The sequence below is a fragment of the Bubalus bubalis genome, chromosome 4 (genome assembly GCF_019923935.1).
Source record: "Bubalus bubalis isolate 160015118507 breed Murrah chromosome 4, NDDB_SH_1, whole genome shotgun sequence".
In the NCBI taxonomy this organism is placed as follows: Eukaryota; Metazoa; Chordata; class Mammalia; order Artiodactyla; family Bovidae; genus Bubalus; species Bubalus bubalis.
In genome coordinates this window covers 50381113-50397060 of record NC_059160.1, presented here as the reverse complement: position 1 = coordinate 50397060, position 15948 = coordinate 50381113, and the positions used below count along the sequence as shown (strand labels likewise).

The 15948-nt window shown below is 41.3% G+C and overlaps 1 protein-coding gene across 3 annotated transcripts in view; it reads left to right on the top strand.

Annotated features, from left to right (window-relative positions):
- The first annotated feature begins 3506 nt into the window (after positions 1-3506).
- Positions 3507-15948, top strand: part of POLR3B (RNA polymerase III subunit B) — a 117842-nt gene continuing 105400 nt past the window's right edge. Inside the window, exons 1-4 of one of the 3 annotated variants that reach the window (XM_044941400.2) lie at positions 3507-3963; positions 7535-7567; positions 9773-9829; positions 9914-9978. In XM_044941400.2, coding sequence (XP_044797335.1) covers positions 3892-3963; positions 7535-7567; positions 9773-9829; positions 9914-9978 — 227 coding nt within the window. In that variant the 5' untranslated portion in view covers positions 3507-3891. The remainder of the gene's footprint in view (positions 3964-7534; positions 7568-9772; positions 9830-9913; positions 9979-15948) is intronic. The other 2 variants (XM_044941401.2, XM_006069580.4) reach the window with 2 other exon arrangements.

Below are 15948 nucleotides of genomic sequence, written 5' to 3'. Positions count from 1 at the left end.
TCAGATTGAAGAACCCTTATTCCTTCTCCAACATTGTTCTGGGCTTTCTCTAGTTCTGCTGTAAATTTATTCAAATATAGAAATCAGGATCACTTTTTTCCCCCCCAGTCTGAAGGCACCAAGGTTTTCAAGGAGAGAGGGTCATCTTTTTCTTTAGTTTTCTAGTGTCTTCAAGTTGAAGCCTCTCAAAATAAGTTTAACATGGCATAAATGACAATTTCTAGTGTTATCTATAGACACCTCCCTCAACAAGCCCTGTGGGAGAACTACATACAACACACGTATTGATAGGATTATGTACTCTACAGCCCCCATGTCATTTTGCTCAGGCTGTCTTTCTCTGCTTGATGTCTTCTACCCAATCCATTCAGCCGGTGTCACAATAGAGTGGTTTAAAACATGGGCTCTGGGGTCAGGTAAGTGTGGACTTAAATTCCAACCATGCTTGGCAAATTTCTCAAAACCTTAGGAGCCTTAGTCTCCTCACTTGGCAAAATGGGGCTTATCATACTTCTCGCCCTTGATTATTAAATCAGAGAATGTACAAAAAGTGGTTATTCCAATGCCTGGCAAAGAGTAAACAGTCAACAGAAACACTCCCTAACATTCCAGGGCTCAGCTCTGACACCTCTGCTTTCCCCTTTCCCTTGCTCTTCTTTAACCGATGCTCATGGTTCTCCTCCCATCGGTCACTTTCCCATCTGGGGACCACAACACTTCATACCTAGGTGATGGGATAGTATTCCAAGATGTCAACCGTTTTTCTGTGATTTCCTTTCCCTAATTGCCCAGCCCTCTATTCAAACCACCAAGTCTTTTTTGTACCAATATTTCAGGAAAAGGACAGCAGAAAGCAGAAACCAGGAGACTGTTTCTGGCCTTTTGAATTAAAAACTCCAGCCCCTTAGGGCAGCAGTCCCCAGACTTTTTGGCACCAGGGACCAGTTTTGTGGAAAACAATTTTTCCATGGACTGGGGCAGGGGGTGGTTTCATGATGTTTCAAGTGCATTACATTTATTGTGCATTTTATTTCTATTGTTATTACATCAGCTATACCTCAGATCATCAGGCATTAGATCCTGGAGGTTGGGAACCCTTGCCTTAGGTGATCAGAAAGACAATGGATTTGACCCCAGGATGCAAATGCCTATATCTCAGGGACCAGGTAGGTGTAAATAGGGTGGACACCACTTAGTGTCAGCCAATGGCTCCCATGTAGGACTCTGGGACCACTGCTACCAGATCCTCCTCCAGAGACACTTTAAAAAAATCAGAATTTTAAAAAGCATGACATGAAAAATTGAACTTATCACCCAATGCATGTTTTTTTCCCCCAAATCATTTATTCAACACAACTTTACTTAGGAACAAACAATGAGTTAGAACCTGAAAAGAGGAAGACAAACAAGACAGTCCCTGTTCCAGGTGCTCCCTGTCAGAAGGAGAGGTAAACACATCAACAGGCTATGGGATCGAGTGATAAATCTCATGTTACATTAGAGTGATTCTCAACTGTGATCACTGGGCCAGCAGCATCAGCATCATCCCTGGGAGCCTATTAGAAATGCAAATTTGCAGGCCCCAGCCCAAACCTACCAAATTGGAAAACTATGCTTATTTTAACAAAAAACAAAACAACGACAACAAACAATCAGACTAACCCAGTGCTAGGGTTGCGTTCGTGCACGCCAAGTCGCTGTAGTCGTCTTCGACTCTTTGCAACCCTACGAACCACAGCCCACCAGGCTCCTCTGTCCATGGGATTCTCCAGGCAAGAATACTGCAGTGGGTTGCTGTGCCCTCCTTCAGGGGATCTCCCTGACCCAGGGATTGAACCGGTGTCTCCTGCATTGGCAGGCTAGTTCTTTACCACTATCGCCACAAGGGTTAGACATTCAGAATGCCAAATGAATATTTATAAATTTTCGTAATTTACTATGGCAAAATATACTAAAACTTACCATTTCAAGTGCACCGTTCAGTGGTCTTATGTACACTCACATTGTTGTGAAACTATGACCATTATCCATTTCTAGAATTTTGCATCTTCCTGAACTGAAACTTGGTACATACAAAACAATTGTTGATTCTCTTTTGCCTTTTTTCTCCCACAATGGGATTTTTTTCCTCTACTGATTCATGTAAGTTTATTTTAAATGAGGGATATCAATCCTTTCTCACCTGTCAACTTGTATGTCTTGAAACCTATTCATGGAGATTTTTAACCATCTGTTCAGAAAATTTTAAATTTCTCATGGAATCCTAAAACTATGGGTAGAATTTTATGATTCAATCTATGAATATTTTCCTTTATGATTTCTGTGTTGCCATGCTTGAAGGTGGTCACCATTCAATGTCATGCATTTGTTCACTTTATATTTCCTTCTAAGGCTGTTAACATTTAAATATGCAATCCATATAGGATTTATATATATTATATATATATATATATATTTTTCCTCTCGAAACAGCTAATCAGTGGCTCCAACATCATTTTTTGGAAAAGCATCTTTCCAACTGATTTAAAATGTCATCTTTTCATACTAAATTTCTGCTGACATTTACTCCTGGACCTTCTGCCTAGTCCTTTCAGAATATAACTATCTTTATTGCTGTCCTGTTATGCTTTACTCTCTAGGTAAAGTTAATTCCTCCTCATTTTGTGGTGGTTTTAATGGTTGTATAGTAGTCCACCACACACATACCTTAAGGTTTTAAACCAATCCCCTCCTACTAGGTATTTGGTATAGTTCCTACTTTTCCATACTATACGTGTAGTTTGGGGCTAAATTAAATGAGTCCTGTGCAAGGAGATCCAACCAGTCCATTCTAAAGGAGATCAGTTCTGGGTGTTCTTCGGAAGGAAGCTGAAACTCCAGTACTTTGGCCTCCTCATTCGAAGAGTTGACTCATTGGAAAAGACTCTGATGCTGGGAGGGATTGGGGGCAGGAGAAGGGGACGACAGAGGATGAGATGGCTGGATGGCATCACCGACTCGATGGACGTGAGTGAGTGAACTCCGGGAGTTGGTGATGGACAGGGAGGCCTGGCGTGGTGCAATTCATGGGGTCGCAGAGTCGGACACGACTGAGCGACTAAACTGAATTGATGTTTCCGTGGCTCAAGTCGTGCCAATTCTCCTTTTACCCTTTTCTGTGAAATGTTTTTAAAACAATATGCTTTTTGGCCTCAATTATGGGATAACTGGGGGCTTCCCAGGCAGTACAGTGTTTTAAAAAAAAAAAAAAAAAAAAATTCGCCTGTCAGTGCAAGAGAAGCAAGGGACACGGGTTCCACCCCTGGGTCAGCAAGATCCCCTGGGGGAGGAAATGGCAACCTACTCTAGTATTCTTGGGGCTTCCCTGGTGGCTCAGACTGTAAAGAATCTGCCTGTAATGCAGGAGACCAGGGTTCCATTCCTGAGTCAGGAAGATCCTCTGGAGCCTAGGAAATCCCATGGACACAAGAGCCTTGCGGCCTATGGTCGATAGGGTCACAGAGTCGACACGACTGAGCAACTAACACTTTCTAGTATTTTTGCTAGGATAATCCCATAGCAAAGGAGTCTGGCGGGCTACAGTCCACGGGGTCCTAAAGAGTCGGACTGACTGAGATCGCAGGAACCGACAACCCTGCCCGGCTTTCAGATTACCCACGCGAGACTTCCGATGGACACCAGAGGGCGCAGTTTCCCGGCTCCACCTCAGCCACATCCGGGTTCAACCGCAGGTTCCGACCGACAGCAGGCGGAACCTTTCTTCCTCCTATTAAGTTGTGCGGCGAACCCTTTAAGCCACCACGCAGCGCTCTCCACCGGTACAGCGGATACCTTGACGCAGGGGAGGCGCACGTGAGTATTCTGCTTACTGCCTGCTTCATCGTGAGCAACATGGACCTGCTTGCGGAAGAGTTTGGGAACCTGACCCCGGAGCAGCTGGCTGCGCCGATCCCAACTGTAGAGGTGAGTGCAGGGCAAATGGTGAGCGGAAGGGGCCGTGATGCGTCCCCGAGAGGCGTTGCCCCGAGAGTCCTGGCCATGGAGGGGGGCGGGCCGCGTCTTCCGCGCATGCTCACGACTCAGCGCTGGCTCGGTACTCAGCGGGTTCACTCCCTAGCCGGCTGCAGGACCCACGTGCAATGGTTGAGCTGGGGGAGCTGGCAGGCGCCACGCTGGCCTAGCAGCCCCGCCCACGGCTCCGAGGTTGGACCCATTCTAGTGTACGTGTGTTATCAGGGGAGGATTGACTGACTCTCACCCACCTTGGGGGACGTATTGCTTGCTTCCTTATAAAGGATGCTGAGGTCCAGGGAGCTTAGGCTCCCACCGCTGGATGTGGTGTTAAAACCAAATCTTCTGAATCCCAGGCTAGTAGTTTCTCCTCTTCGCCGGGAACTCAAGTTGGGATTGCAAGAGTATTTTAAGTGCCCAGAAAATTTACTCCAAATTTTAAGTGTTTTCTCGGGGAGTACCCCTATAGCTTTCATCAGCTTCTCAGAAGTTAAGGATAACTGTCCTACTCTGAGCTGCCTGATGAAGTTCAGCTGTTGATATCATTTTATTTTCTGGAAAGGTACATATAACTTCTCTGGGGCTCAGAATTTTAGTTGGCATCGGTTGGGGACATGGAGAAATAGTTAAGGGAGAGATTGATGTAGCGGGAAGAAGACACTTGAAACCTGGAGGCAAGGCCATCTGATATTTTTGAGAAATAAAAATAAATCCAGTAGTATCAGAGTGTGAAAAAGTAGAGGAGAGATTAAAGGTGACAGATAAGGGTCCTGGTTATGAAAGGTTTTGTTAGACATTTGAAGGAGGCCTGGGATGCTATTGACAGGTTAAGCAGGAGAATGACTAACAAGATCAATGAATCAATTTCTTTATAATCATTCTGCAAATTACATTCTGAGGAATTACAGTCAGTCTATTAGATTCTGAGTGCCTTTGTACATGGTGATTTTCATCAGGCAATACTGGATTTTTAACTTCTTTTGTTTGTTTATTTTATATTGGAGTATAGTTGGTTTGAATTTTTAACTCTTGAACTGCTATTTAAAAGCCAGCTTTTACTGAGCACTTATTATGCGCCAGCTCTGTTCAAACCTGAGCATTAGGTTATTTAATCCTCTGAAGCAAGTAATATTTTTGCCCTATTTTGCCAATAAAGATTTTTAAGACCCAGAGAAGTTAAGTAACTAACCCAGTTTCAGAAGGCCATTAAGTGACTTGGGGATTTTGGATTTCAGCAGTCAGACTCCAGAGCTCCTGACCTTAACTGTTGACTGAACTGCTTCTCCAGAGAGCTGCAGGATTTCTGTTTCTTCTCTGAATTTGCACAGCCATGAAGGGACCAGTAACATATTTCCAGTCTTCTGATTTAAAAATAAGAGTTCCTCTTCCTGACCCTCTGCATCCAGTCCACCATCCCATCTTAAGGGCCCCAACTACAACATGTACTCAATTCTGACATTCCCACTGTTCTCCAAGTCAGCCACTGTCATTTCTTACTTCCTTGGCTTCTTACTTGTCCCATTCCAGTCTATTCTCTGCTCTGTCACCAGGGCCATCAATTTAAACATGCAGATAGGTTCACATTGCTCCATTGGTTAAAATTCTTCAGTCTGCCCATTGCTCTCAGGGCAAAAAAAATCTAGTCTTTTTACCATATTGTTAAGGCTTTTCTCAATCTGGCCACCACTTCTCTAGCTTGTTTCTTCCCACTTGGCCCCTCTCCACTCCAATTCCTCAAGCTCTTTCTACTCTCCTCATGTAGTTCATTCTGGTCTGTCGTTCATTCTTTGTAGATTTACATCCAGTAAAATGCAGAAGTACTTACTTAGTGTTCATTTACGTTAGTTTTTACAGTTATGTATACCCAAATAACTACACCCCATACAGGATATAAAACATTTTCATCATTGCAGAAAGTTACCTTTTCAGTCTAAGCCCTACACCACCATTTGATTTCTGTCATCATAGATTAGTTTTGCCAGACTCATTTCTTTTGTGTGTGTGTGTGTGTTGATGTTTGGTAGAAACCAATAAAATTCTGTAAAAGCAAATGTCCTTCAATTAAAAAAAAATTTTTTTTTCAAAAAGATGACTTTTTTTTAAGAGTAGTTTTAGGTTCAGAGCAAAATTGAGAGGAAGGTATAGAGATTTTCTATTTACACCTGCCCCCACTTACCTTTTCTTAAAAAGTGTTTTTCCATTTTCCAGATGGTCTACCTCCCTCTCTGGCCACTCCTCAGTCTCCTTTGCTCAGTGTGCTTTCTGCTGCTCCAAGTGTTGGAGTGTTTCTGATCTCACTTTGTGGAGCTCCTCTCCACCTACACTCCGTAGGTGGTCTTACCTGTTTCATGACTTCCACTGCCGTCTGTCTGCTGACTTTCCCTGACTTAGATGTCCAGGCCACTCTTCCCAAGTTCCAGACTCATTTGTTGTCTATTTGGCATCTCCACCTGCATGTCTAATGGATATCTCAAACTTAACACGCCCCCAGCCAAACTCCTGGTCGCCCCTTCACACTAAACCTGCTGCCCCGGCAGCATCCCTGCCTCCTCGTCTCCAGAAATGGCCGCACTAAGGTGTCAGTCTCAATTCGTCTTTCTCAGATTCCTGCATCTCATCTACTGTCAAGTCCTGTTGACTCTGACTTCACATCGTGTTTTCCTAGGCGACAGTTTCTCACTGCCTGTATTGTTATCAGCCTAGAGTATTGCAGGGAACTCCTAAATGATCCCTCTGCTTCTAATCTTGTCTTTTCTCACCCCAGCAGCTGGAGTGATCCAGTTAAAATGGATCACATCATCTTGTCACTATTTTGCTCAAAACCTTCTAGCACTTCTCCGTTGCCCAAAGTCAAAAAATTTTACAGTTTCTTACAAGGTCTTACATGATCCTTGGGCTCTTACTCAGAAACTGTGTTTTCTTACTTTAGACTCAGTTCTGACCATTTGTCAGATTTCCCATGAACAGATTAGATACCATTCATGAAGAGTTGTATCATGGTAGGCTGTTTACAACCCCAGGAAGGTGTGAAGAGCAGGCCTTAGAGCTGAACGTGGCAGTTTGCAGCTGTTTAAATAGGTGAACACCGGGTGATATCTTTCTTCAGCCTGGGCTCTGGCCAGGTGCCAGTTGAGAAAAAATAGGAGGGAGAAAGAACTCCCTTTGGGTTTAAACCAAACTCAAACTGGCAAACCCTGCTTACTCAGGAAGAGTCATGAGAATAAAATAAAGATGAAAAGTGCTTGGAATCTTGAGTCATCAAAAAGAGATTAAAGTATATTCTGTTTAAGAAATCTGTGGTTTATATATGCTTGTGTGTATGCATATGTTTGCATGTACATGTACAGTACATATATGATTTCCATAAAAAGGTTGCAATGTAAAAATTGTTCTTTTTGTTTCCACTTACTTTCTTTTGCTTACTGTGATAAAGTAAGTCACTTTTGGTACATTAAAATAACCTCATGAAAATATTGTGATCACTGACACAGAGTTCTGATACTTTTATTGTTCTGATTCACAGGAAAAATGGCGGCTGCTTCCAGCATTTTTAAAGGTAATTAATATCTAATAACAGTTATTTTTCCAATCAAGAATCAAGAAGTAAGCCTTTTTTAAAATTAAATTTTTATCACCAACATTTTTTGACTTTGTACAACTGTGCACTTTTCTAAGTTTTAGAAATATGAGAAATTATAAGGCAGTAACCCTATCCATAAAGTACTAGATAGGGGATTGTAATCTAATTTTAGAGGTAGGAAGTAGTTTACGTTGTCACTTGGCATAGGAATAATACAAACCAAAAGGTACAAACCGAAGTGCTGCTGGCAGAAGATTGATGCCACGGGTGGTCAGAAAGGGCCTCCTAAAGGAGATGAGACATAAACCACATCCTCAGAGGAGAGGAGGACTTCCCAGTTGGCTCAGTGGCCTGGCAGAGTGCAGTCCATGGGGTTGCAAAAGAGTCAGACACGACTTAGCAACTAAACAACAACGACAAGAGGAAAGGAATTACCTAACCTGAAAGGTAGGATGCGGGGAGCATAGCTTAATAAAGGTCCTCAGGAGGAGGATCCACAGGGTCTGTTGAAAACGGAGTCCAGTCTGCTTGGCTGGAGTGGATGAGTGGTTCGGACATAGGAAGTACAGATTATAAGGTTTCTATTATCATTGAATTTCAGTTTTAAAGAGCTTATGCTAAATAGTAGCAGGTTCCACAATGAGAGACCACTTGACACCCAGTAGGATGGCTATAGTCAAGAAAGAAAGACAATAACAAGTGTTGATGGGGATGCAGAGCAATTGGAACCCTCACACTCTACTGATGGAGATGCAGCTGCTTTGGAAAACAGCCTGACAGTTCATCAGATGGTTGAACATATAGTTACTGTATGATCCTGCAATTCTACTCCTAGGTATTTACTCAAGGGGAACAAAACATATGTCCATGCAAAAACTTGTACACAGATGTTCATAGCAGCATTATTTATAATAGCCAAAAGTAGAAACAACTCGAATACCAACTGATGGATGGCTAAATGAAATATGATATATCCATACAATGCAATGTTTTTGGCAGTAGAAAGTGCCAATACAATGTGGATGAATCTTGAAGTATTATGCTCAGTGAAAGAATAGAGGGTTGAAAAATGAGTCAAGTTTTTTCCATCTTAGTTCTGTATTATTGGCAGAAGGGAGCATGCTGGCATATAAGGCTGGGAATTGTCAAGGCCAGATTTCTTAGCAGTTTTTACGGTCCATGAGCTGCTGAAGAGTCTGGAAAGCATGTCTGTGAGAAATAGTGGAAGAGCCTCTTCAGCCTGGAAGAGAGGACATAAAAGAGATATGATAACTAAATGGACTGTGGTGGAGAAGACATTTTCTTCAGAAAAGACATTAAGCCCACAGCGGGGGAACTGCGGGATGTTAGACTACAGATCATTATAAGAGTGAATTTTTCCCCCGACAATCTGGACTATTTCAAAATGGGATAGCTGCTTAGTAAGCCAGTGAGATCCCTCAGAAGAGGTGTAATTGAAGCAGAGGCCCTGTGATGCTTTCTGTTGGGTGTATTTTAGAAGTGTTGAACTAATTGTGTTTGAACATTAGTGTAAAAAGTTGAACACGTTACAGTCCTTTTCAATCTTAAGACTTTGGAGTCTGTGTTTAGCATTTCAGGGTTTTTCATGGCAGCACACAGCACTGTCTGTGTAGCTGTACTGACTTTTGAGATGAAAGGCAGTCACTGGAGCTGATCTGTTCATAGGTCCCTGGGATTCACCTTGCTTTCAATTTTAAATGCATTTATTTTTAGTTTCCTTAATAGAGATTCTTATTTTTTCCCCTCATTCTTCTAAAAGTGGTATGAAAGACCAGATACGGGGAAATCATAAAATCGCTTACATAGGAGCAAGAAAAAAAGAAAATAGGCATTGTTTGAGGGTTGGAGAGATGATGCTTGATTGCTATTTTTTTTTCTTGGATTTTTTTTCTTGCCTAATTTGTTAGCTCATGGGGAGTCATTAGGTATATATCTTGAATTCCAAACATCAGGTTGTTTTTCAGGGAGGAAAGTTTGAGGGTGTTCTAGTAAGATGGAGGAGAAATGGAATGAGGACATGAAAACAGAAAGTTTTGCCAAGTAAAATTTATGGACTTTTTGTGGTCACTTTGGTTTTGGGGAAAATTTATAGATCAGGTTAAGCCCCTCATGTAATCTGCTATTTTGTTGCTAACCTGCTTTTATTTTTTATTCATTTAGGTGAAAGGTCTTGTGAAACAGCATATAGATTCCTTTAACTATTTCATTAATGTAGAGGTAAGCATCAAATCTTGGGAAAGGATATGATTACGAATGAACTGGAAGCCAGAGTCTTTCCTCATGTTACTCTTTCCATTGCAGATAAAGAAAATAATGAAAGCCAATGAAAAGGTTACAAGTGATGCTGACCCCATGTGGTACTTAAAGTAAGGAACCAGCTACTCTTAGTTTGCTATTTTGATCATGTTTAACATTTTTGTGTGTTTATCTGACTTTTTTTTATAGTGATTGTAGTTGCTATCAAAATTCTTTTAATTCTCCTTTTTTGTTTTGAATAGGAAGATAATTATCAAATGTTCAATTTTTAATTGGTAAGCTGATGATAACAATTAGTTATGAATGAAAAGTTACTGAAACTTAGGTTTAAGCCTTTCTTAAAAACAATTTTAGACTTAAAGAATTACAAAAATAATTCTTTATTACAAAAAAAAAATTCTTTATTACAAAAAAAAAATTCTTTATTACAAAAATAAACAGAGTTCCCATGTTACCCTTCACCCAATTTATGCTGATGTTAACATCTTATGTGGTCATAGCACAGTTAGCCACACTGGGAAATCAGCACTGATACAATACTGTGAACTAATCTTAGGTTTCCCACAAATGTCCTTTATCTGGTCCAGGATTCAATCCAGGACCTGCAGTAGGTCCAGGTGGCATAGGTCTCCTTTGTCTTCTCCAACCTGTGGCAGTTCCTCAAGTTCTCTTAGTCTTGGTCTTTCACGTGACCTTGACATGTTTTTGACCTTGACACTTTTGAAGAATTTTGGTCAGTTGTGTTGTGAAAGGTCCTCAATTTGGGTGTGTGTGTTGTTTGCTCATGGCTACATTGGTTTATGCCTTTTTGGCCTCAGAAGTGATGCTTTGTGTCACTCTCACTGCACCATATCAGGTGGTATAGGTGTCAATCTGTTTTATTCTTGGTGATTTTAACTTTGTTCATTTGGTTAAGGTGTATCTTCCAGGTTTCTCCACAGTAAAGTTACTGTCTTTCCTTTAGTAATCAATCACGGTCTTAACAGGGTGATCCTTTGAGACTATGCAAGTGTCTTATTTGTCATACTATGTTACCCACTACTTTAGCATGCATTGGTGACTTTTACCTTTAAAAGTAATTACTTTGTTAAAAAATAAAATTAAATTAAAAAAAAAAAAAAAAAGTAATTACTTTGGTATTTATCTAGTGGCCAGTATCTTTTTCTATCATTCCTTTTACATTAATGTAAGATTTCTACTGTGAGAAGAGCTTTTTTCTTCCCCTCAGTTTCTTTCTATTCACTTCAGTTTAGTTCAGTTCAGTCGCTGTCATGTCTGACTCTTTGCAACCCCATGGACTGCAGCACGCCAGGCCTCCCTGTCCATCACCAGCTCCCTGAGTTTACTCAAACTGTTGTCCATTGAGTCAGTAAGGCCATCTAACCGTCTCATCCTCTACTGTCCCCTTCTCCTCCCGCCTTCAGTCTTTCCTAGCATGAGGGTCTTTTCAAATGAGTCAGTTCTTCACATCAGGTGGCCAAAGTATTGCAGTTTCAGCTTCAGCATCAGTCCTTCCAGTGTATAGTCAGGACCTGATTTCCTTTAGAATGGACTGGTTGAACCTCCTTGCACTCCAAGGGACTCTCAAGAGTCTTCTCCAACACCACATGACTACTGGAGAAACCATAGCTTTGACTAGACAGGCCTTTGTTGGCAAAGTAATGTCTCTGCTTTTTAATAAGCTGTCTAGGTTGGTTATAACTTTTCTTCCAAGGAGCAAGCGTCTTTTAATTTTATGGCTACAGCCTCCATCTGCCATGATTTTGGAGCCCAAAAAGATAAAATCTGTCACTGTTTCCATTGCTTCCCCATCTATTTGTCATTAAGTGATGGGACCAGACCTTTTAGAACTAACACCCAAAAAAGTTGTCCTTTACGTTATAGGGGACTGGAATGCAAAAGTAGGAAGTCAAGAAACACCTGGAGTAACAGGCAAATTTGGCCTTGGAGTACGGAATGAAGCAGGGCAAAGGCTAATAGAGTTTTGCCAAGAGAACGCACTAGTCATAGCAAACACCCTCTTCCAACAACACAAGAGAAGACTCTACACATGGACATCACCAGATGGTCAACACCGAATTCAGATTGATTATATTCTTTGCAGCCAAAGATGGAGAAGCTCTATACAGTCAGCAAAAACAAGACCAGGAGCTGACTGTGGCTGAGATCATGAACTCCTTATTGTCAAATTCAGACTTAAATTGAAGAAAGTAGGGAAAACCACTAGACCATTCAGGTATGACCCTTATGATTGTACAGTGGAAGTGAGAAATGGATTTAAGGGACTAGACCTGATAGATAGAGTGCCTGATGAACTATGGACGGAAGTTTATGACATTGTACAGGAGACAGGGATGAAGACCATCCCCATGGAAAAGAAATGCAAAAAAGCAAAATGGCTGTCTGGGAGGCCTTACAAATAGCTGTGAAAAGAAGAGAAGAGAAAAGCAAAGGAGAAAAGGAAAGATATAAGCATCTGAATGCAGAGTTCCAAAGAATAGCGAGGAGAGGTAAGAAAGCCTTCCTCAGCGATTAATGCAAAGAAATAAAGGAAAACGACACAATGGGAAAGACTAGAGAACTCCTCATGAAAATTAGAGATACTAAGGGAACATTTCATGCAAAGATGGGCTCGATAAAGGACAGAAATGGTATGGACCTAACAGAAGCAGAAGATATTAAGAAGAGATGGCAAAAATACACAGAAGAACTGTACAAAAAGGATCTTCATGACCCAGATAATCACGATACTGTGATCACTCACCTAGAGCCAGACATCCTGGAATGTGAAGTCAAGTGGGCCTTAGAAAGCATCACTAGGAACAAAGCTAGTGGAGGTGATAGAATTCCAGTTGAGCTATTTCAAATCCTAAAAGATGATGCTGTGAAAGTGCTGCACTCAATATGCCAACAAATTTGGAAAACTCAGTAGTAGCCACAGGACTGGAAAAGGTCCATTTTCATTCCAATGCCAAAGAAAGGCAATGCCAAAGAATGCTCAAACTACTGCACAATTGCACTCATCTCATACGCGAGTAAAGTAATGCTCAAAATTCTCCAAGCCAGGCATCAGCAATATGTGAACTGTGAACTTCCAGATGTTCAAGCTGAGAACATCCCTCTGAGAAAAGGCAGAGGAACCAGAGATCAAATTGCCAACATCCGCTGGATCATCAAAAAAGCAAGAGAGTTCCAGAAAAACGTCTACTTCTGCTTTATTGATTATGCCAAAGCCTTTGACTGTGTGGATCATAATAAACTAGAAAATTCTGAAAGAGATGGGAATACCAGATCACCTGACCTGCCTCTTGCGAAACCTGTATGCAGGTCAGGAAGCAACAGTTAGAACTGGACATGGAACAACAGACTGGTTCCAAATAGGAAAAGGAGTATGTCAAGGCTGTATATTGTCACCCTGCTTATTTAACTTCTATGCAGAGTACATCATGAGAAACGCTGGGCTGGAAGAAGCACAGCTGGAATCAAGATTTCCGGGAGAAATAATAATCTCAGATATGCAGATGACACCCCCCCTTAGGGCAGAAAGTGAAGAGGAACTGAAGAGCCTCTTGATGAAACTGAAAGAGGAGAGTGAAAAAGTTGGCTTAAAGCTCAACATTCAGAAAACGAAGATCATGGCATCTGGTCCTATCACTTCATGGGAAATAGATGGGGAAAGAGTGGAAACAGTGTCAGACTTTATTTTTGGAGGCTCCAAAATCACTGCAGATGGTGACTGCAGCCATAAAATTAAAAGACGCTTACTCCCTGGAAGCAAAGTTATGACCAACCTAGACAGCATATTAAAAAGCAGAGACATTACTTTGCCAACAAAGGTCTGTCTAGTCAAGGCTATGGTTTTTCCTGTGGTCATGTATGGATGTGAGAGTTGGACTGTGAAGAAGGCTGAGCACCGAAGAATTGATGGTTTTGAACTGTGGTGTTGGAGAAGACTCTTGAGAGTCCCTTGGACTGCAAGGAGATCCAACCAGTCCATTCTGAAGGAGATCAGCCCTGGGATTTCTTTGGAAGGAATGATGCTAAAGCTGAAACTCCAGTACTTTGGCCACCTCATGCGAAGAGCTGACTTATTGGAAAAGACGCTGATGCTGGGAGGGATTGGTGTAGGAGGAGAAGGGGACAACAGAGGATGAGATGTCTGGATGGCATCACCGACTCGATGGACGTGAGTCTGAGTGAACTCCGGGAGTTGGTGATGGACAGGGAGGCCTAGCGTGCTGTGATTCGTGGGGTTGCAGAGTCGGACACGACTGATCGACTGAACTGAACTGAACTGAACTGATGGGACCAGATGCCATGATCTTAGTTTTCTGAATGTTGTTTTAAGCCAGTTTTTTACTTTCCTCTTTGACTTTCATCAAGAAGCTCTTTAGTTCTTCTTCACTTTCTGCTGTAAGTGTGGTGTCATCTGCATATCTGAGGTTATTGATATTTCTCCTGGAAATCTCGATTCCAGCTTGTGCTTCATTAAGCCCAGCGTTTCTCATGATGTACTCTGCATAGAATTTAAATAAGCAGGGTGACAATATACAGCCTTGATGTACTCCTTTTCTTATTTGGAATCAGTCTGTTGTTCCATGTCCAGTTCTAACTGTTGCTTCCTGACCTGCATATAGGTTTCTCAAGGTCAGGTGATCTGATATTCCCATCTCTTTCAAAATTTTCTAGTTTATTGTGATCCACACAAAGGCTTTGGCATAATCAGTAAAGCATACCTAGATGTTTTGCTGGAACTCTCTTGCTTTTTTGATGATCCAGCGGATGTTGGCAATTTGATCTCTGGGTCCTCTGCCTTTTCTCAGAGGGATGTTCTCAGCCTGAACATCTGGAAGTTCACAGTTCACGTATTGCTGAAGCCTGGCTTGGAGAATTTTGAGCGTTACTTTACTAGTGTGTGTGAGATTAGTGCAATTGTGCAGTAGTTTGAGCATTCTTTGGCATTGCCTTTCTTTGGCATTGGAATGAAGGCTGACATTTTCCAGTCCTGGAGCCACTGCTGAGTTTTCCAAATTTGTTGGCATATTGAGTGCAGCACTTTCACAGCATCATCTTTTAGGATTTGAAATAGCTCAACTGGAATTCCATCACCTCCACTAGCTTTGTTCACAATGATACTTCCTAAGGCCCTCTTGACTTAGCATTCCAGGATGTTTGACTCTAGGTGAGTGATCACAGTTTCGTGATTATCTGGGTCATGAAGATCCTTTTTGTACAGTTCTTCTGTGTATTCTTCCCATCTCTTCTTAATATCTTCTGCTTCTGTTAGGTCCATACCATTTCTGTCCTTTATCGAGCCCATCTTTGCATGAAATGTTCCCTTGGTATCTCTAATTTTATTGAGGAGATCTCTAGTCTTTCCTATTCTATTCTAATTTTATTTATATCAATATGAACTCATAGATAGTTATTTTATTATTTGCATCATAATCCAGTACTGTCATTATTTTATTTCTCAAATAATCCCTGATTTGACCATAGGAAGCTTCCATCGAGTTGACCTTTTAACATGCCTCTGTTTCGAGTGCTCCTTTACTTTCTGTTACCATGAGATGTGGTTCATGTAGTATTTCCCTGTTCCAGCCTGGAATCAGTCATTTCTCCAAGCGTCCTTAGTCTCCTCTTCTGGACAGTAGTGTTTTAGACACCAAGATTTGGGTACTGAAGTCTCAGTATACAGAGCTATACTTATTGTTTATTCAGTCCTAGGATATACAGAAAGTAGTTTCAGAATCATGACTCTGTGTGAATAAAATTTACTAATATTTGTATGTTGCCTTTCTTACAAGAATGGTAGCAAACTGTAGATACTCTTGCATTTGCTTTTTTCCTTAAGTATCATTTTTAGGAAGCGATAATTTCAGTATTTTTGTAGAGAGATTTACCTTTTTTTTTTAAAAAAAAGTCAGCTTGATGGTATTTCCTCTCCTTTGTAAACTGTGTGTTCTATGACTTCAGGATCTCCAACTGTAATTTTTTAGTTTGCCATCCTCTGCAAGATAAGCATTTGTCAAAAGTATAATCTCATATTTGGAAGGAAAATAGCTCGATTGTTTATATGT